This window comes from Natrix helvetica, assembly GCF_964273705.1.
Source record: "Natrix helvetica genome assembly, chromosome: 7".
NCBI classification, from domain to species: domain Eukaryota; kingdom Metazoa; phylum Chordata; class Lepidosauria; order Squamata; family Natricidae; genus Natrix; species Natrix helvetica.
In genome coordinates, this window is record NC_138558.1 from 49,142,835 (window position 1) to 49,163,577 (window position 20,743).

Here is a 20,743-nt window from a genome sequence, read left to right on the forward strand (position 1 = left end):
GGTAGACCACAGGCAGCCAGTGCAGCTCGCGCAGGAGAGGTGTTACAGGGGAGTATCTAGTCCTCCCCATAATCACCCGCGCGGCCGCGTTCTGGACCAACTGTAGTCTCCGAGTGCATCTCAAGGGAAGCCCCATGTAGAGAGCATTGCAGTAATCCAGGCGAGACGTCACTAGCGCATGGGTGACTGTGCGTAGGGCATCCCGGTCCAATAAGGGGCGCAATTGGCGCATCAGGCGGACCTGATGGAACGCCCCCCTTGCCACGGCTGTTACATGGTTGTCCATGGACAGCCGGGCATCCAGGAGGACGCCCAAATTGCGCACCTGTTCCATGGGGGCTAGTTGGACGCCCCCGATGGCCAGAGATGGGAGCACCTGGTTGAACCGGGAGGCCGGAAGCCACAGCCACTCCGTCTTGGAAGGGTTGAGTTTTAGTCGGTTGCCATCCATCCAGACCCGTACGGCCTCCAGACACCGGGACATCATTTCGACGGCCTCATTGGGGTGGTTCGGAGTGGAAATGTATAGCTGAGTGTCATCAGCATACAGATGATATCCCACTCCAAAACCACGGATGATCTCGCCCAACGGTTTCATATATGTGTTGAACAGGAGAGGCGAGAGCACCGATCCCTGTGGCACTCCACATGTGAGTGGCCTCCGGGTCGAACTCTGCTCCCCTGTCAACACACGTTGCGTCCGACCAGAGAGGTAGGAGCCAAACCACCGTAAAACGGTGCCCCTGACTCCCAGCCCCTCTAGCCGGTGCAACAGGATACCATGGTCGATGGTATCGAACGCCGCCGAGAGATCTAATAGGACCAGGATAGAGGAACAACCCCTATCTCTGGCCCTCCAGAGATCATCAACCAATGCGACCAAGGCCGTCTCCGTGCTGTGCCCGGGTCGGAAGCCGGACTGGCGCAGGTCTAGATAATCATTTTCCTCCAGGTGACGTGGGAACTGCTGTGCTACCACACTCTCTACAACCTTCGCTAAAAAAGGAAGGTTGGAGACTGGACGATAATTGACTAGGTCCGTTGGGTCCAGGGAAGGCTTCTTGAGCAGGGGCCTCACCACCGCCTCTTTCAAGGCGGCCGGTAGAGACCCCTCACCCAACGAGGCGTTCACCAGGCCCAGGAGCCAGTCGCGCGTAACCTCCCAGGATGCCAGTACAAGCCAGGAGGGACACGGGTCCAATAAACATGTGGTGGGTCGCAGACGTCCACGCAACCTGTCCAAATCCTCGATGGCAACCGAGTCAAACTCCTCCCAAAGCGGTCCCTCAAGACTCGCGACGGGCGTCTCTACTGAGCCACTGAAAGGGGTCCATCCCATCCGGATTTGAGCGACTTTGTCCTGTAGATAATTCCCAAACTCCTCTGCTCTGCCCTGTAGAGGGGCTTCCCGTGGTCTCTCAAACAAGAGGGAACGGGTCACCCGAAACAGGGCGGCAGGGCGGTTATCTGCAGACGCAATAAGAGCGGCACAATGTTGACGTTTGGCCGCTCTTAATGCCACAAGGTACGTCTTCAAATAGGCTCGTGCCTGTGCTCGGTCAAACTCGGAGCGGGAGGATCTCCAACGACTCTCTAGGCGTCTCTTGTGGCGTTTCATCACCCTTAGCTCCTCGGTAAACCAAGGTGCCAGGGTGGTTCGTCGCCGCAGGAGAGGCCGCAAAGGCGCCACCCGGTCCAGGGCCCCGGTAGTCGCACTATTCCATGCGACTACCAGGTCCTCCACTCGGGGGCGGGTCAGGTCCACAGGAGGTGGCCCAAGCTCCGTCTGGAACCTATCCGGTTCCATCAGGCGCTTGGGGCGGAACCATCTAATACCTTCCAGTTCCGCCTCCTCGCGGCGGGGGGTAGCACCAGGGAAGTCCAGCCGGAGAAGTGAGTGATCCGACCATGACAGGGGAATAGTGTCTAGATCCCCTATTCCCAGATCACTCGTCCACTGGCCAGAGACAAAAACAAGGTCCAGGGTGTGGCCTCCCTCGTGAGTAGGGCCCTGAATTAACTGGGTCAGGTCCATGGCTGTCATGGAAGCCATGAACTCCCGAACCCCCTCAGACGCTTCTCCCATCGACGGCAGATTAAAATCCCCCATCACTAAAAGTTTGGGGGTCTCAACCGCCACCGATGAGATCAGCTCAAGGAATTCGGGCAGGGCCGCTGAAGTATAGCGAGGAGCCAGGTATACTATCAGCAGGCCCAACTGCCTCCCTGGGCCCCATCTCACGACGAGGGACTCACACCCGGATGTCTGCGGCACAGTGAACTCTCTCGGCTCTAAGTCTTCCCGGATAATCACTGCTACCCCACCGCCCCTTCCCTGGGCCCGAGGCTGGTGAAATGCTCGATAACCTGGGGGGCACATTTCCACAAGGGGTAAACCTCCCTCGTGGCCCAACCAGGTCTCGGTTATTCCGGCGAGGTCCGGGTCCCCCTCCAAAATTAGATCGTAGATGAGGGGGGCCTTATTGACAACGGACCTCGCATTGCATAACAGCAGTCTCAGGCCTTGGGTCTGTCGATCCTGACCACCTAGTATGCAGGGGTTGGTACAAACGACCGGGAATGACCAAAAACCCCGGTCTCCCAACCGACTACGTGCTCTTAAACTGTCCTCGCACCCGCCCCTCCCCACGACCGTTGGTATTAAGGTGCCCTGCACAGGAATGCTTTCTTCCCTCTCCTCCCCCACTCCGCTCCCTCCTCTTTCGACCACACCTAGGTGCCTGGCTCTTCCATCCCTCCTAACCAGTTCCCCCCCCACATCCCTACAACCCCTCCCCCCCATCCTTATAACCCCTTACAACTTTTAAAAAACATTTAATTAAAAAGCCCCTCAGCCTCCGTTTCTTCCACCTCTCGGGGTTCACAAACCCGTCATCAAGGCAGGCCCTTGAAAGAGCCAAGGGCCACACCTGCGAGAGAGGGGCCTCCCGCAGGCGGAGCAGGTCCAACCTCGAATAAATAGTTCGTTAAAAGTCCAATGGGAATCAGGATGCTAATAAAGGTTGATAGAAAGTTGTTAAAAGTTAATAAAAGTTGATGGCTTATGAGTCGGGGTCTTAGAGGGAGGAAGGATATGTTAAAAATATCTAGATAGAGAAGAAGGGGGTGGGAATGATCGAATACCCTTAATTTCATAAAATTGTATAAAACGACGAAAATGACCACAAGGTGAGAGATTGTTCAAGATGTTCAAGATGTTCCATGGCAGGATGACCCAAAGGTGGGAAACTATTCGAACTGGTTCAGGATGGTTCCTTCCTAGAGGTCCACAGAGATTTATAATTAGAGTTTGGTGTCCCCTGCTGGCGTTGGCAGGGCCTGGGGGGGGCATAGGAACGTTGGGAGCAGCCAGGGTATGATAGAAAAAGCAGCAGAAGTCCAGGCAATGGCGACCTTCCTTTCCCTCACCCGTCGCCATAGCCGCCTCCAATTGGTCTCTCCTGGCTAACTCACCAACTCCTAGCCATATCTTGGTCTCTTTATTCTCCTCCCCGGTCTTAGGCCAGTTGCCAGCAGCAATGCAAATCTCTTGTGCCTCAAGCCTCACACCCATCCGACCTTTTTTAGTTGTTATTATTTTGTTGTTATTCTCCCCAGCGCTATTCATGCCAGAATCTTTTTCACCTTGCATCATTCGCCCTGGGGCAACCCGCAGTCCACCACGCTGCGTTCCGCTCTGAGCTGCTGTTCCGCTCCGTGCTGCTCCGTGCTGCTCTGTGCTGCTGTTATCGCTGTTGCCGCTGTTGCCGCCATTGCAGCCCCGCCTTCTCCTCGTTCTAAACAGCCTTCCTTCCGCGCTCTCCGCACTCTCCGCCAGACTCCGGACTACTCCGACCACCCTGGCAGCCCAAAACGGGCTCAAAACAAGCCAGGGTGGACAGGCTATCAGACCCTCGGGCCTCTGATGACATGAGGCCCGGTAGCAGTCCTAACCCATCGGGGAGCTCCGCGGCGTTCTCTGGAGCTCAGGAGGTGACCGCCATCACCGGAAGCTCCTCCTCCTCCAATTTCAGCCTCCGAGACTTCGTAACGGCGGGAACTTGTTGTCACTCGGCCGGGCTTATGCAGAAGCTTCCCTCCGAAGCGTTCTGAGCCTCGGAGGCTGTAATTTTCTGAGCTGTGCGCGCGCACCTGTTTTCCACGGCGTGGAGCAGCAGCGAGGCTCTGCGAGGCGAGCGATGATTGCGGAGGCCGTCAATGGTCCCCCCTCGCGTTCCTCGTCTTCCCGGATGGCATCCTGAGTCATTGCCGGCCACACAGAATCTCGCCGCTGCTCCACGCCGTGGAAAACAGGCGCGCGCGCACAGCTCAGAAAATTACAGTCTCCGAGACTTCGTAACGGTGGGAACTTGTTGTCACTCACCCGGGCTTCTGCAGAAGCTTCCCTCCAAAGCCCTCCAAGCGAAGAAAGGCCAGTTGGGAAAGGGGCTTTGCTCCTGCTCCGGGCTGTAATTGCGCCTATGTTTTCCACGGCGTGGGGCCGCGGCCAGAAGACAAGGAACAGCAGTGGCGGCGGGGAGTCAGCCCCGATGCAAAAAATGCCAAGGGGGCGGGGCAGGAAATTACTTCCGGGTTCATTCTTCAACCGGATCGCGCGATCCGGTGCGATCCGGTAGAAACCCACCACTGGCCTGGTGAGACTTGAACTGCCAAATTACAGGTAGCCAGCAGTCAGCAAAAGTAGCCTGCAGTACTGAAGTCTAACCACTGCACCATCGTGGCTCATACGTCACCCATCTGTATTTTTTTTCCTGCTGCTGTGTTTTCTAATAAAGCATACACTATTTTAGATGTACCATTTTGGTGCCAGTTTGTGTCTTGGAGATTATACTGTGACAAGATGATTAGGATAGCCTAAGACAGTGATGGCGAACCTATGGCACGCGTGCCACAAGTGGCATGCGGAGCCATTTGCCAGGGCACGTGAGACGCTGCCCTGTCAGCTGGCCAGCGCGCATGCGTGCACTGGCCAGCTGAGTTCACCTTTTTAAAAGCTATTTTTCGCCTTCCCCAGGCTCCAGAGGCTTTATAGGAGCCTGGGGAGGGCGAAAAGAGCCTCCCCGCCCCCCCGGAGGCTTCAGGGACCATCCCTGAAGCCTTCGGAATGCTTAAAACCACCCTCCGAGCAAACCGGAAGTGACTTCCGGGTTGCTCGGAGGGTCGTTTTAAGTGTTCCGAAGGCTTCAGGGACCGTCCGAGGCTTCCCTGATGCCTTCGGAGCGCTTAAAACGACCCTCCGAGCAACCCAGAAGTGACTTCCGGGTTGCTCGGGAGGTCGTTTTAAGCGTTCCGAAGGCTTCAGGGACCGTCCGGAGGCCATTAAGTGACTTCCGGGTTGCTCGGAGGGTCGTTTTAAGCGCTCCGAAGGCTTCAGGGACCGTCCGAGGCTTCCCTGATGCCTTCGGAGTGCTTAAAACGACCCTCCGGATGGTCCCTGAAGCCTCCGGAGGGCGTCCGGGAGGTCGGGGGAGGCTCTTTTCGCCTTCCCCAGGCTCCTATAAAGCCCCTGGAGCCTGGGGAGGGCGAAAAAAGCATGTAAAAATGGGGGGGGTCGCGCGTTGTGCGCGCATGTGCACTGGGGGGTCACGCGTTGCATTATGGGTGCGGCACGCCTACACTCGACCCCCCTGCGCTCCCCCCACTTGTGGCACGCGAGCCAAAAAAGGTTCGCCATCACTGGCCTAAGACTTTCCATCAGACAATTATTATGCCAGGTTACCCCCTGGAGGGTCTCATCTGGCCACATATATTAAATGTCCTAATGCTCCCCAGATTAAATGGATGCCTGAGTTTAAATTGCTGTTTAGGTTTTTTTCTTTCCTTTTTTGCATAAGAGATATAAGATATTTCTCATGTTTTATATTTCTGGCTTTCTCCATGTTTGGAGGAAGGTGGTGCAGTGAAAAAAGGTGGTACAGTGATAACCCATGGAAACAACCATAGCTATATTACCCCAGACTGTCCTGGTTGCATGGGGCTGACTGGTCTGATAGTAAATTAGATCTTTAAATTTGTTCTAATAATGTGTAACTAAGTGTTCAGTATAAATGCTTTAAACAAACAAGTAATTTGTCTCAAGCCCTACATATAGTGCAAATCCATGCCACATATTATTCATAAGTAAGCACTATGAGTGTATTTGAGAAGAATGGAGGGCAAGAGCTAGATTGGAATCTATTAGTAGACCTCAAGAGTTATTTAAACTAGATTACTCATTATTTCTGAGTCCTGGTTGTTCTAAATATAATAAAAATAAGTGTCGCCCCTATATGCTGTAATAAAAAATAGAAGGGAGTGTTTATGAGAAGGAACTACAAAAGAATTCTGCTATGGAAAATTCCTAGGCTATGATGCATTGCAGAGAGGCCATATTCCTTAATTTTAAACATATGTCTGCTTTTCTTTCTTAAACACCATATTGACCTTTGGCTCTGGCTGTTGGAATGCAGACTTGAATTTAACATTTGAAGTCTGTCTACCTATTCCCAAAAACATTTTTTAAAAATTTTAAATACATGTATGTATGTATGTATGTATGTATGTATGTATGTATGTATGTATGTATATGCATATGTATATGTATTTGTGTTACAACCCCTGGTATATATGTTGTATTTGTGCTGATAAATAAATAAAGGGAGACTAGTATAGATCCATTTCAAGCTATTTAGCTCTCATCAGCTAGCCATACCCTTACTGGGATTCGAACCAGGGCTGTATTACATATTAGGCAGTTATATTAGCCACGAAGCCACAGGCTCTCCTCCTTATCAGCTGAGCCAGGGAAATAGGTATGTATTTGTGTTACAACCCCTGGTATGCCCAAATATGGGAGCTCGCTCGCTACTCCCTCTTCTGTCATTCGTCTCATCACAGAAGACCATCCAGGCAGAAAACCATATTTTTATTTTTAATGTTGCCTATTTATTTATTTACTTACTTATTTATTTATTTATTTATTTATTTATCATTTAGCAGTACAACAATGAACATGACATTCTGTTGGGAAATTAGAAAATTTGGGATTGTAGTATATAAATCATTTCACTTAATCTGTTCTAATGTTGGGATTACAAATATGCATATATCCTTTCAGTCCCTCCGCCCAGTCAGGATAAGCATATATTTTAAAATATATTTTAAATATATGTAATATTTGAGATAGGTTGAAAACCAGACAATACTTAGGAAATTTACATACCAACAGCAACAATTCAAGGAAGAGATAATTGATCTATTCTTCTCCCATACCTACCTTCATCTGTCCATCCATCCATCCATACGTCCATGCATTAATACATGCATGCATACATACATACATACATCTATTCATCCATCCTAGTTGCTCATTTCATCAAAAGCAACTCTGGATAGTGTAACAAAGCTAAAACCGAATAAATACAAAAATGTTTATTATTAATTATGAAAATATTAAAACGATAAAAACAGAACAAACAGAAAAATGATGGGTAAAGAGATTTTAATAATAGCAGAGCTACATTACAAGTTCAGCTTCCTCCTGGGGCCCCCAGCCTTGCTGGCATAACCAAGTGTTAAGGAACTGTTAGAAGCTCAGTATCTGTATACTGTATACAAACATGTATTTAGGTGGGGGGGGGGTGTTAATCCCATTTTTTTTCAAAGGATATTTGGGATTAGATAGGTCTTTATTAGAGTCATCATGGGACAGTGTTTCTAGCACAGCTTTGAATAAAAACCAAGAGTGTCTTCCATTTAAATAATGTAAACAGACCCATGTCATAGCTAAGCTGATTTTTTCTTACTTTATAAATAGAACATGCCAATGCAATCTTTTCTTTCCCTCACTCTAGCTGCCTGTTCTGTTAGTAAATGTTGCTGAATGGGTTTAACTGTAGTGACTGTTCTACGGGAAGCTATTCTAAAATAAGTACAGCCAGAATGTCAAGGAAGAAAGAAATTAGTTAGCAGATATGAATGTTCTGCAGGGAATAGCGTTGATGACACAGGCCTTGGCAGGAGTTTAAAGAAAATGTCCACAGATGCTGCTGTTGAGAGGAGCAGCATTAAACAGAATCTCTCAAAGAGAAACCTAGAATGCACAGAAGAGCGCCCTGTGAAACGGAAGGCTAACTGGGGCATTCTCACCAGTCAAGGTTAGTAAACTCATTGTTTTAGCAGCTTGTAGGACACTAGTGTTTGCTGCGTGTCCACTTTTTGTTAAGACTCAAGTAAAATTTCAATGTAAATATGGATTTTTATTGTATATATTAGGACAAATGCTTTTGTGCAATTTTAGCAGACTATTTAAAAACAAGCCATGTGCATTTTGTATGAGATGGTTTTGCAATAGGCAAAATGTGTATTTGTGTGTGTTTATGTATGTCCATGTGCATTAATATATAATATAGCTAAGTAAGATTGCTAAGTAATATTTAGAGGGAAGAAGGAAAGAGAATGCTTATATGTAAATACAAATATAGTAATAAATATATCTTATGTGCAAATGAAAAGAAGGACTGCAGGTAAATATAATTGCAGAAATGAGTCAATATCTAATCTGTTCTGTAAAATAGTCTTACAACATGGAGCTGTGAAACCTCTTCTAAACAATACATCTTGCACTGCTTATTGCTTACATATTTAACAATAACAACAAATCTACCTCCTTGTATTTCACAATTCAACTGATCTGATTTAAGATATTCTGAAATTGTATAGTCATTATCCCAATATAAAGATTATTACAGACTTTGTTCATTTTGGATTAAAACCAGATATGTTAACCATATAGCTGAATGATTATATTTTAAAAGCAGATTTTGATCCAGAGAAATATTAACCTGCAAAAGAAAACAGATTTAATACTTTCCATTATGCCATTTTCTTGATAGAAACCTTCCTTACAATAATCAGATATTGCCACTACTTTTTGTCTTTAAAGTAAAAGCTATGTATAGAAGATACTCCTTTTACTATACAGAGTAGAAGTATATTTAATTTAGAGATCACACACTGCCCCGAGTCCCTTTTGGGAGAGGGGGCGGTCTAGAAGTGCAAATAAATAAATAAATAAATAAATAAATTTTGTATTTAAGACATTAATATGGATACTCCTTTTCATCCAAAGAATGGTTAAAATTGCACAAATTCACCAAGAATGCCACTGAACTCAAATTACTTGTTAACTGATATTTATAGAATTGCGTTGTAATATTTTCACCTCAAAAGAAGTTGTTTTTAATATTTTACATTATCACTGATTAAGATTAAGAAATGATAGAAAAACATGTTTTCATTTTAATACTTTATATTCATTCATTTTAGCAAGTTGATCATTTAAAGTGCATAAACTGAATAATACGGAAATGTAAAGACACTGACATCAATCATAGTTTAAGGGTTGATGAAAAGCTAAATGCAGAGATTCTTCCCCCACTCCCTCCAATGTTAAATCATGATTGCAAAATACAATTTGGTCCCAACTTGCAATCTTTGTTTTGGAGGGATTACTCAAACTGTAGTTTGTCAGATGGAGATCTTGGTTATGTACAGTACAGTCCAACCTGCTTTTCAGCATAGCCCCTTACTGAGACTCCAGGTGTTGTTTCTGGATTGGTATTGGAGTCCCCATTTACTAGTATTGGGAGCTTCAACCTCCATTCTGAAAGGTAGCACCTGGAAGGCTTAGAAATTAATTGCTTTCCTGGTAACCACTGCCTGGCTCTCTGAAACTTTTGAACATATGCTAGATCTCATCATTACCTTAGAGCAGTTGATTTAAAGATGGAGGATGTTATTCTGAAACTTCTGTCACAGTCAAATCATTTCCAACCTTAGTTGATATTTGTTGTTTTCTGGGACTAGGCTGGAACCAATCAAACCAATACATATGTATACATTGTTATCATTATCAATTATTTATCTAACTTTATCCATTATCGCTACATTTTTAACATAATGCTCTAATTTTAACTAAATTTAACTAGTGTTTTATTATTAATTTTCATATCTCAACCTGTGTCTTTCCAGTAATAGTGTAGTCCTATTTTTTTTGCCATTTGTGGAATTAGTATTCTGGTTATTTCCTTAATTAAATGTATTTGGACTTCTCTTCGCAACTTGTTGCTTGTTACATATCTTGTAAAATCTCGGAACCCTCCATCAGCTTCTTTAATCAGCTTATCTTTGGTTATCAGTAGTGTTTTTGTCAAAGTTTCTCTCCTTAAGTCCATCAATTCTTCTCTTTTTTTTCTTCTATACCTTGAAATCTGGAGTAAAGTACATTTCCATCTATCTTCCCTTTCCTTGTTCCACTCTTTCCATCTCCAACCGCACTCAGTTCACTGTCAATATCCACAGTTATCTTGCCTCTTTGTTCATTTTTCCCTTGGGTTTTTAGGACTCTAGCCTCCACTTTTTCCATTTGCTGGATATCTTCCATTTTTCCATTAGGTTTTACCACATTACAATTTATATTTTCAATATTTTCCCACCTCTTCTCAATTCTCTCTGTTGTTTCTAATAATTTTTGAATTCCAACCATAACCTGTTGTAATGTTATGGTTCCTTTTTGATGTCGTACCATCCTTCCAATTAGTAAACACTGCCACTCTGGTTTAAAAACAAATCTTTGTTTTCACTTCTTTCCAGCTACCAACAAGCATCCAAAAAGCACCTGTGTAAACAACCCATGCTCTTCTCCTTATTTCTTCTATAAACAAGCCAAAGCCTTTGAAGTGCAAGGTCAAAATGATCAAAGGGAAAAAAGAAAAAGCAATGTTTCCAGGTCTCAACCTCCAAGTGGCAGTGTAACTTCTTTTCCCTCTAAGATTACAACCCTCTTTATATTCCTTTTATATCTTCTTTATGTTTCAGGCTTAGAAGAAACAAAATTCTTAAATGAAACAAAAGAAAAAGAAAAAAATCAATCCCAACAAGTATTGTAGAAATAAAGGAAAAGATTTAATCCATAGGTTAAAAAAAAGAAGAAAATCCGATACTTTCACTTTAAAAAGTAAAAAATGTTTACAAAACTTCCATCCATAGAAAAAAATAAAATAAAATAAAAAGATAACACACTGTCCAATAATGCTAAAAGTGTTTTTTAATGAAGGCTTCAGCCTCCTGCATTGTATTAATTCTAATTCTATTTCCCTCCCAGAAGATCAACATTCCTTCTGGCAATAACCATCTAAACCAAACTCCTTTATTGTATAATTTCTTTGATAAGGAGGAATACTTCCTCCTTCTTTCTCTTATCTTTTTCGGAATTTGCTTAAGAATGGTGATTTCTTCATCTTTATATTTTAGTGGTCCCTCCCTTTGGGCCCCTAGCACCTCATCCCTTGTGGTCCTCCTGAGAAATTTAACATGTACCTCCCTTGGAACATTATGACTTCTAGCATATGCTGAATTAATCCTGTAAACCAGATCCAGATCCCACCACAACTGTTCTTTATTTCTCTTAATGTATTCTGCTAAAATTGTACTCATAATATCCTTAAGGTCTTCATTTTCTGTCTCTAGTAGGTTCTGGAATCTGAGAAAAAAGGACATTCTTTCAAATTCTATTTTTGCCATAAAGTTTTCCAAGTCTACATTTCCCTTCTGGACTGCCTTAACCTCCTCCCCCAGCCCAGCTGCCCCCTCCTCCAACACCACAATTCTCTGTTTGTTTTCTGAAATATGATGTTGAACACCTCTGAGTTCATCTTTAAGATCTGTCACCTCTTATTTCAACTCATTTTGACCCCTCATTATTTCTTGAAACATTTGGGTAACAGATAGTTCTTTTGAGCTCTCTCCAGACCCTTCTTGTTGTAACAATGAAGTAATTTTGGTTTGCTGCATGCTTGGACTGGAGGTGGCAGATGCAGGAGCCGAAAATGACTTGCCCGTTGGTGGTTTCTTAGGCCCCATTTGTCTGAGTTCAGAGATGGTATAAGTCTTTTACAAAGAAAATGGCGTCAGCGGAGTGCGCAGCTGTGCCGGTCCAAGGAGGCAGGCAAATCCAAAAGGGAAAAGTTAATTCTCCTTCACAGTTCCAAGGCACCGAGGCACACCAGAAAGGGGAAAGTCAAATAATCAAAGTCCAGGAAGACCACGTAACAGGAGAGGTCCAGGTTTCCCTCAGAGAGGGTAATAAAACAATACCAGAGGGATTTTTTTCCCCCGAAGGTAGTTTCAAAAGGCAGACTTCATTTGTAAGTGCAAAAACAAATACAGAAGGGTGTCATCTTGGCTCCTCCTTTCACAGGGAGAAAAACGGAGATCTCCATAAAGTTTTTTAAAAAGAACAGCTCAGCAATCATCTCTTGCAATTGTGATAGCAATCTTTCTCACATAGTTAGTTCAAGTGACGAGTCAGCCTTTATTCTCTCTCCATTCCAATATAGAGAGAGCTAATTCAAATGCCGCTTAATCCGAGGGGGTGGGGTAAAGAGAAGAAACACCCCTCTCTAATCTTCAGTTTCAAATAAGTTGAACACGAATTTACAATAGTCTGCTGCTTATCCTTTAACGACGATTAAGGAGATCAGGATGGCTCCCCCACCACCAGCATTCAGCTGCTCTTCCTTGGGTTAATTCCTTCCTCCCAGAGCCCATTCAGCGAAAGGGCGGACAGCCAGAAGCTGTACCATGCTCCCCCTCCGCTCCCCGGCTCCTGGGGCGAGGCTGAAAAACACTCCCGCCGGCTGCCGCCGAGCTTCTAGCAAGCCGCCCTGCAGCAGGAGACCCCTCCAAGGCCCCCTGTGCTCCTTACGGAGCCCACAAAGGAGACGAGCGGCAGACAGCGCGTCCATCGCCTGCAGGAACCAGAAGTGATCTCCTCTTTCATCACTTTTATATATGATGGCTTCAGCTTAGTCTCACACATTTATGATGAAGTGGACAATATCCTTCCAATTGTAAGTTCAGACACCAGTTTGTTAGAGTCTGGTCCTTCTGGATTATTACGTAGCCAATAAGGTGACTAGTTGATAGGCTTATGTGATTGTATTGGTTTCTTTGAAGGAGGGGATTGTTTCCCTGGTTTTGAAGGACACAGTGATCACCAGCAGACCTTCCATTATCTAGATTGCTGCTGTCCAGATTCTAACTTTCCCTTTCTGGAGAATGTTGTAAAAAATGGATGCAAGCGCACAGGATATGAAGGCCGTCTTAGCCACAACTGCCACCTTCTCCTTGAACAGGAATTCTGAATCCAGGAGGACCCCCAGATTTTGCATAGGGTCTGTTTGGGGCAATACAATCCCATCCAGCACCAGAGAGGGTATAATGCTAGAACCAAAGATGAAATAGTTTGGCTAGTGGATGGAAAAGTACCTGTGGACAGCAGAATAGAAGGGAAGAACCAGAGAAGATAACAAAGTACAAAGAACTGCAAAAAGAAATAAAACTCTGGCAAAAGCAAGCAAATGTGTAATTCCAATGGTAGTGGGCATCTTGGATGCAATCCCAAAACAACTGGAGCACCATTTGAGCACCATCAACATTGACAAAATTCACCAGTCAATTGCAAAAGGTGGCTTTACTCGGAACAGCTTCCATCCTGCGACAATATCTTAACCCATCAGACATCCAGATCTGCTTATCCGAGGTCCTTGGAAAGAACTCGATAGTAGACAAAAATGCCAAATCCAGTCTGAAGATCTGGGTGATTATGTGATGATCCAAAAATATAAATAAATAATAATTAAAAATAATAAATGCATAAATTAAAAAGAAAACAAAAAGGGCAGACTCGGTGAACCACTGGGACTTTTTCTGCTGTCAGCTTCCTGTTATGTTTCTATATCCTTCAATTTTGGAAAGACAGTGCAATCCCAGATGCTTAACTGAATCATTGATATATAATACGTATATGCATTATGTTTCTGACTTGCTCTTTGTCAACATAATAGATACATTAATCAGTATTATTTTATGTGGTCAAAATGTATTTAAATATTAGCATGAATTATTTTCTGTATCTTTAAAATGTTGCCTGGGTAGGACTGGGAGTATTTCTCAGAGTGTTTTTGTAATGTTTTCTCTTTTAACATATATTCAATCAATAAAAAAAGAGACTGAATGATTAGCAATAACATTCTGAAAGTCCATTGAAAAACCAGAATTCTATCACATTCATAATGTATTCTTTATGCTGTTGCAAAACTTCCCAAAGATGTCAGGGTTATTATTTTGTAGGTCTGTAATAAGATCTACACTAAAATTAAGTTCTAGTCAAATATTTTTTAATGTTTCCCTGGGAAGGAGAACTCTGAAAAAGAGAAGCAAGAGTTACTCTACTTGAGAAGTGAGGTTTTACTATGAAAACTTGAAGATTGTAAGCAGTATGTCCATTTTGTTATTGTAAACTAACTCATCTGGGTTCAGATGAAGTGTCAGATCACTTAAAGCAAAAAAGAAAAAAGTTTTGTAACCTCTTAAAATACTGTTAAAATACTAAATACATTTCCATTTTTTTGGGATTGTAGGGAAAATGCCCTTCTCTCTGCTTTCTTAAACTGATTCAGATATTTTAGTCAAAAAAGTCTATTCAAACAAGTAATGTTTCATTGGCAGAGCATATAAGTTATCACAAAGCCTTACATCAATCTCTGAAGTATAGAAAAAATATATCTTCTGTATAAGTCAGGAAATTTAGAGTAATTTCTTACAAAATATTTAAAGATAATACTGCAGATCGTTGTTTGTGTAATAATATGAGGGCACGGAATTTTTCAGAAATACTTTTATCCAAGTGACATTTTTTAGGAAATTGAGTTTATTGTCCAATTACATGTGACCATCTTCACAGTACATGATAGAGGTCTAGTCTATGAGTTCATAACATGATATTGCAAAATTTAAATTTAATTAAACATTTAACTTCTGTAATGATTAGTTGTTTTATTACAAAGTTGTATATAATAAAATACATCTTTCTCTTTTAAAGATGTAAATGAGTTTAAGAGATTATTGTGCAAAATTTACTTAATAAATTCAATATAAATTCACAGAAGATATTTGAATTCATAGCCAAATTCAAATCATTAAAGTTTAGATCACATAGTTGATTATAAAATGAAATACTGTATATATTTTAAATTATGCAATGTTGCAAATAGCATTTCTACTATACAGGACTTGGCAATGAAAGCTGAAATATTATTAAACTTAGGTCTTTGGATATTTGTTTTCTGCAGTGTCTTTACAGGTGAAAGTTCATTTTATACTGAGTGCAAGAAGGTCTTTCCAAATATGGCTGACGTGTTATTAACAAGAATCAGCTAAAGAGAGTTTTTCTTATTTAAAATGAGCAGGATTTATAGTCATAATTGGCTGGAAATGCCATGGGGAGATGGAGATTTAGGTACTGTATACAATGTTTAAAACTTTCCTTATTTTTGTCTGTTTATGGTAGCATTTTAACTTTGATCTCTGCAATATTTACAGAACTGTAGCTCTTGTTCCTGGTAAATTAGATACCATATGACTTGCAATGCAGAATCTAAATATAGACACTAGTACTTTGCATTTCAGTCACTGAGAGAAAAAAAATCATAAGGAAATGTTAGCGGTTGTACTTTTTTCTCCAACTAACCTTTAATATGTTCTCCTTAAATTTAAAGAGCTAGATTAAATTGGAACTTGATTCTCTTTCCATTACTATACAGTGCATGCCGTGCTGTGAAAACTTGATAAAGTGAAGTAAGGTACTGAAAGGCTTTCGTATATAAAAATCATATCTATTACTTCTAGGGTACTTGCAATTCTGCCACCAATAATTAAAATACAAGAATTCATTACATAACTGATGAAATCTGTCTCTTGTTGCACTTTGGTGTAGAAGTCTAGAAATCATGATTGTTTTGGCGTCTTATGTATGATGTTTTAAAATGTTAAGAGTACAGCTTTATATTCATATTTTTTCCAATAGCCTGTAGAAATTAAATGGAAGAAGGGGGAGGGATTGCAGGAAAAATCATTCCTCTAAGAAGTAACTTACTATATTTTCAAATTAATTATGTTAACATTTTACAATCCCTTTTTCTTTGTAAATGCAAACGTAACAGGGTACTGCAAGATAGATTAAAATCCAATATAAAATATGGGAGATAACCTTTAGTTCTAATAAATAGGAAAAGGAGGCCCACAGGGAGTACTTTTGAAGTGAGATGTTAACTAGTCTATATTTGCTCTTAGTATAGCTACAATAGAGACCCTGGACATGGAGGATTAGTTCAGTGTAGTGTTTTGGATTCTATCCTGACATTGAGATAATGAATGTCATGGCTTTGCAATAATAGCACATGCCACAATTTTCTAAGAAGCACAGCATGTACATTTAAAGGGAAGAAAACAGAAAGTTAGCAAGGATGTGAATCGATATGTCTTGCAAGAGAAAATGAAAACTAACAGTAGGAAAGATTTTGACTGCAGTATTCTGCTTTTAACAAAATTAATAGTACCAGTGCAAGCTCAGAATGCCTTAGGGATACTAATCAGGCACTTTATATGCTTGGTACACTTCCCCCAATGCTGCAGCTCTTAAAGCTAATTTGGCAGCAAAACAAATTGGCACAAAAGTGTAATGAATTCTCTGCAGAGGATGGATGAAGGAAGTTGTAAATAGCAACCATACATCTTGGGGTCCGTTGCTCACACAATAACTTGTTGCAAGATACGTGGCTTATATTTCATTTTCTGATATAAATAGTATATTGTTCCTTTTACCATAACCTGTGGTAGAATTTTGTGCAGTGCTAAAATCAAATACTATGTACACATGTACATCTAATTTAAATCAGAAAGTTTATTTACGGCAGGGAATGAACACTGGAAAGCTCATATGTATTTCTGGATTCCTCTTCAGCTGTTGAGCAATATGTTTTGAACCCATGCATTGAATTGCTTAGTTTGCGCAATAGGGCAAGAGCTGAATAACACACCAGTATTTTGATATGGTAAAAGAAATAGGCGCCATTTCCCCCTGGCTGCAGCACTATATTAAGTGAATTCCATTAATTGACTTGCAGTTCATGGAACTTGCAGCTCAGTTCTAATATTTCATTCATTCTTAGGTTTACAACTTGAAAGCATTTCCATGTGTGGATAAATGAAAAAAGAGAATACCATTAGCAGTTTTTTCTATTCAGAGAATGATTCACTGAGGGATGAGATTTAGATTTAGCAAGACCTATACAACCTCATGGCCCGTTGGATCGTTGTTTCAGAGATACTTCGTTTCCTAAAAAAAGAAACTGAATGATTGCGCAAAAAAGCAGTGGGAGCAGGAGCAACTTCCAATTTCCCACCGGCTTCCTCATTGAGTTTCCTTGTAGGGATCTGGCAGGGAGCATCAGAAATCCTTCCTTCCCCTCCTCTTCCCTTCCCCTTTTAGCAGGCAAATAAGTAGCTTCTGCTAGATGGAGCAAGGATTGAAGGATTGCAAAACTGGCTGGGAAATGGAATAATGAAAATGAAAATGATGTGAGCACAGCAGCAGGTTAGTAGCACTGAAGCAGGGCAACGTTTGAACAATGTACCTCAAATATTCTCAAATGTTATTCCCTAGGGAGTCACAGGTCCCAGATTTTAGATATATTCTGTAAATTAGTCCTTTGAAGGTACTTGGTTCAAACATGGTTGCCCTATGATGCACTGTTTCAACCAGTTAAAGGTCGTGACAATGAGAACTTTGGTAGCATAGATGGTCCTTGAGTTATGACAGTGACAGTTCAAAATTATGATAACCCTCTCAAAGTCCCTAAGTTATGTATCATTTGCCCTTGCAACCAACCACAGAGACACTACAACATACCCCCTGCCTAGTCACCCCCTCTATCCTGTCCCACCAGTCTCCACAATCTGCTTTGGTAGCCCACTGGGTTCCACGTGCTCCTCCCCAACCTGATTCTGGTCCCTCACTTTCAAAGATCTCTAGAGCTCCAGAAAAGACTGGGCCACATGACAAAAAAGCAGCTATCTTTTTCTCAAATGCTGGCCACCATGGAGATGGATGGACAGCTTGGTGCACCAGCAAACCCACGCTTGCCAGGTGCACCCCGGGGAAGATCAGTTGGACAGGTAGACGCCTACAGGCTGCAGGGGTTACCCAGAGTAAGAAGACTTTTCTGGCAATACTGGCATTTGTGGGGGGACCCGCCCACCAGACGGGGAGTATGCCCAAGGCTCTGGTACCCAAGACACTGCAGGAGGTGAGTGAGAACAGACGGCATAGAGCTCCCAGGCATGGCGCCCTACAACTGCCCTCAACTGGCTCATTATGAGGTGCTCAGCCATCCCCAGTGACAGTGCTGCTGCTCCGTTTCACTCTCCTGCTACAGCTGCCCATCCACCTTGCAGTCAAAACGAGCGTGAAAAATGCCCTGCATTGATTGTTGCTGCCGCCTTTGCACCACAATCCCCGAAGCAGTTCATTCAAACTGCCCAGCAGTGTACAGAGGGTGCCTGTGCACCGCCCAGGCTGGGACCAGACAAGGCCTTCAGAGATGCAATAGATTTTGTGTTCTTATAGACGATACCATCCTCTGAACAAATGTGAGTGTGTGTAAGAATACGAGATTTAAGGAAAACAGCTTTGCCAGCATCTGAAAAAAGGCCTTTTCTGTCGTGGCCCAGCAAGTTCTGGAGCTCTGGAGACCTTCGAAAAGTAAGTAAGTGATTGATGATAAGGCGTTTGTGTGGAGAAGCTCCAAGCAGCTGTGGGAACCCCAAATGATGGGAAGAGGAGCATGAGGTATTTCAGTAGATGGGTGACCAGAGGCAAGTGGTCTTGTTCCTGCACTAGGACCCCCCATGGTCTTCCCCACCCCTGAGGTATCCCATATGCACTTAGCGACCTACACATTCGATTAATGAATGAATTGGTGAGAGCAGGGAGCAGGCTTGTTCATTTAATGTGATTCATATAGTTATGTATGGTACATTGTTTGTATTAGTTGTTTTATATTAATGAAAATTATTTAATTTAAACTATGCCATGGTATTGTTCCATAGGCTCTTGGGCAGATCGCTCACCCCTGCATGAAGCAGCAAGCCAAGGGCGCCTTCTTTCTCTCAAAACATTAATTGCACAGGTAAAATGTGAAAATGTAACTAAAATCAATGTTCATTCTGTTAACTGTAAAAGCATTTTACTGCTTTGTTAAACATGAAAAAGATATTACTTCATTCTTCATTAATCACAAGTTTTGGTTTCTGTGGTTTCTTTAATTGTTTATACAGTTCCAAGAATCTCGCCACAGTAAATATGACAGTGATGGTGACATACAGATCAGGATTACCACATTTTTCAGAGTATAAGATGCACCTTTCCCCCCCCCCCCACAAAAAAAGAGGGTGAAAATCTAGGTGCATCTTATACACTGAATACAGAATTTTTGGCCTACCAAAACCCTGCCCCCTTTGCAAAAATGGATGTGCAGAGGGTTTGGGAGGCTTGCAAAGTGCGCCTGGAAACTGGGGGAGAGTAAAAATGAGCAAAAAATGGGCCGTTTTTGCTCTGCTGTAGCCTCCAGGAGCACTCTACAAGCCTCCCAAAGCCTCTGCATGCCTCCCCTTTTTTTTGCAAAAAGGGTTGTTTTTGCTCATTTTTGCCCCCCCCAACCCCCAGGAGCACTCTACAAACCTCCCAAAGCTCTGCATGCCCCCCAGCTATTTTGTTTTGCAAAAAACTAGGCCTGCAGAGGATTTGGGAGGCCTGCAGAGTACAAAAACGTTTTATTAATTTACTTGTTCAAAATCATGGTGCGTCTTATACTCTGGTGCATCTTATAGTCCGAAAAATACGGTAGATACATTGCCTCCTAGCCCCAACTTTAATGAAGTAATAAATATCCAGGCATAGTGTTTTAGGGGTTCTGAACACTATCAATTTTACAATATAAAAACCAATCAAGTAACTGCTATCCAGGCTCAGGTGATAAAATCATCTAATTCTTATTGTTGTTAAAGGTTCTATGATAACTGTGCACATGAGCTTTGTTTTGTGATAGATATTTATACGTATCTCTGTTCTACAATCAGTATTCTAGCTACATTTGCAGGGCATAGCCACCCAACATGATTTTTAAATAACCACACACACAACAGGTACAAGGCTGTAGGTAACCAAAATCATGATATGGTTACAGAATGAGATTATCTTAACCACAATGTGGTCCCAGGTTGGATGACTCTAATATGACTCTGCAGGCTACATAACCCAGAACTGCTTATTACTCCAATTTATCCAAGAATGGCTTCCAAGTTGAAGTAGTTAAAGTGGATGAGGAAGGATATGTTAGTTACCCCTCTGCCTTCTACTACTGAATCTTTTAATACCCAGACACTGTGCTTCATATACTAAATATCAACTGTAGATATTCTGTGCAACTTATGGCTAGTTTAAATTGTGAAACAGATTTTTCACTGCATTTTTATTTTTCTTATTAAAGTTACATCCCATATTTCTGCATGGGAAAATCTTGAAGGTGACTTAAAACAATTTCAGCATGCATATCCCCATGCCACAAGCCAATTCAAAAATATTCTAAGCATAGACTGCCATCTTTTCATGTTTAAGATAGCTAAAAGCTTGAAAACCTCTTTAAGTGCCCATGGCAGTAAAACTTTAGAATTTTCTATATTTCAGAGGATCTCCAAATTTGCAGTGCTGGGAACTCCCCTGATGTCAAAAATGTATGTAATTACCTCCATGAGTAATGATGCCGCTAACTACATTATCATC

The 20,743-nt window shown here is 42.6% G+C and overlaps 1 protein-coding gene across 3 annotated transcripts in view; it reads left to right on the plus strand.

The window, feature by feature from the left end:
• The window catches only part of ASB5 (ankyrin repeat and SOCS box containing 5), a 43,455-nt gene that overhangs the window by 12,691 nt on the left and 10,021 nt on the right, over positions 1-20,743 (plus strand). The window contains exons 1-2 of one of the 3 annotated variants that reach the window (XM_081959530.1): positions 7,875-8,156; positions 19,012-19,091. In XM_081959530.1, coding sequence (XP_081815656.1) covers positions 8,033-8,156; positions 19,012-19,091 — 204 coding nt within the window. In that variant the 5' untranslated portion in view covers positions 7,875-8,032. Of the gene's footprint in view, positions 1-7,874; positions 8,157-15,253; positions 15,362-19,011; positions 19,092-20,743 lie in introns of those variants that run through there. The other 2 variants (XM_081959531.1, XM_081959529.1) reach the window with 2 other exon arrangements.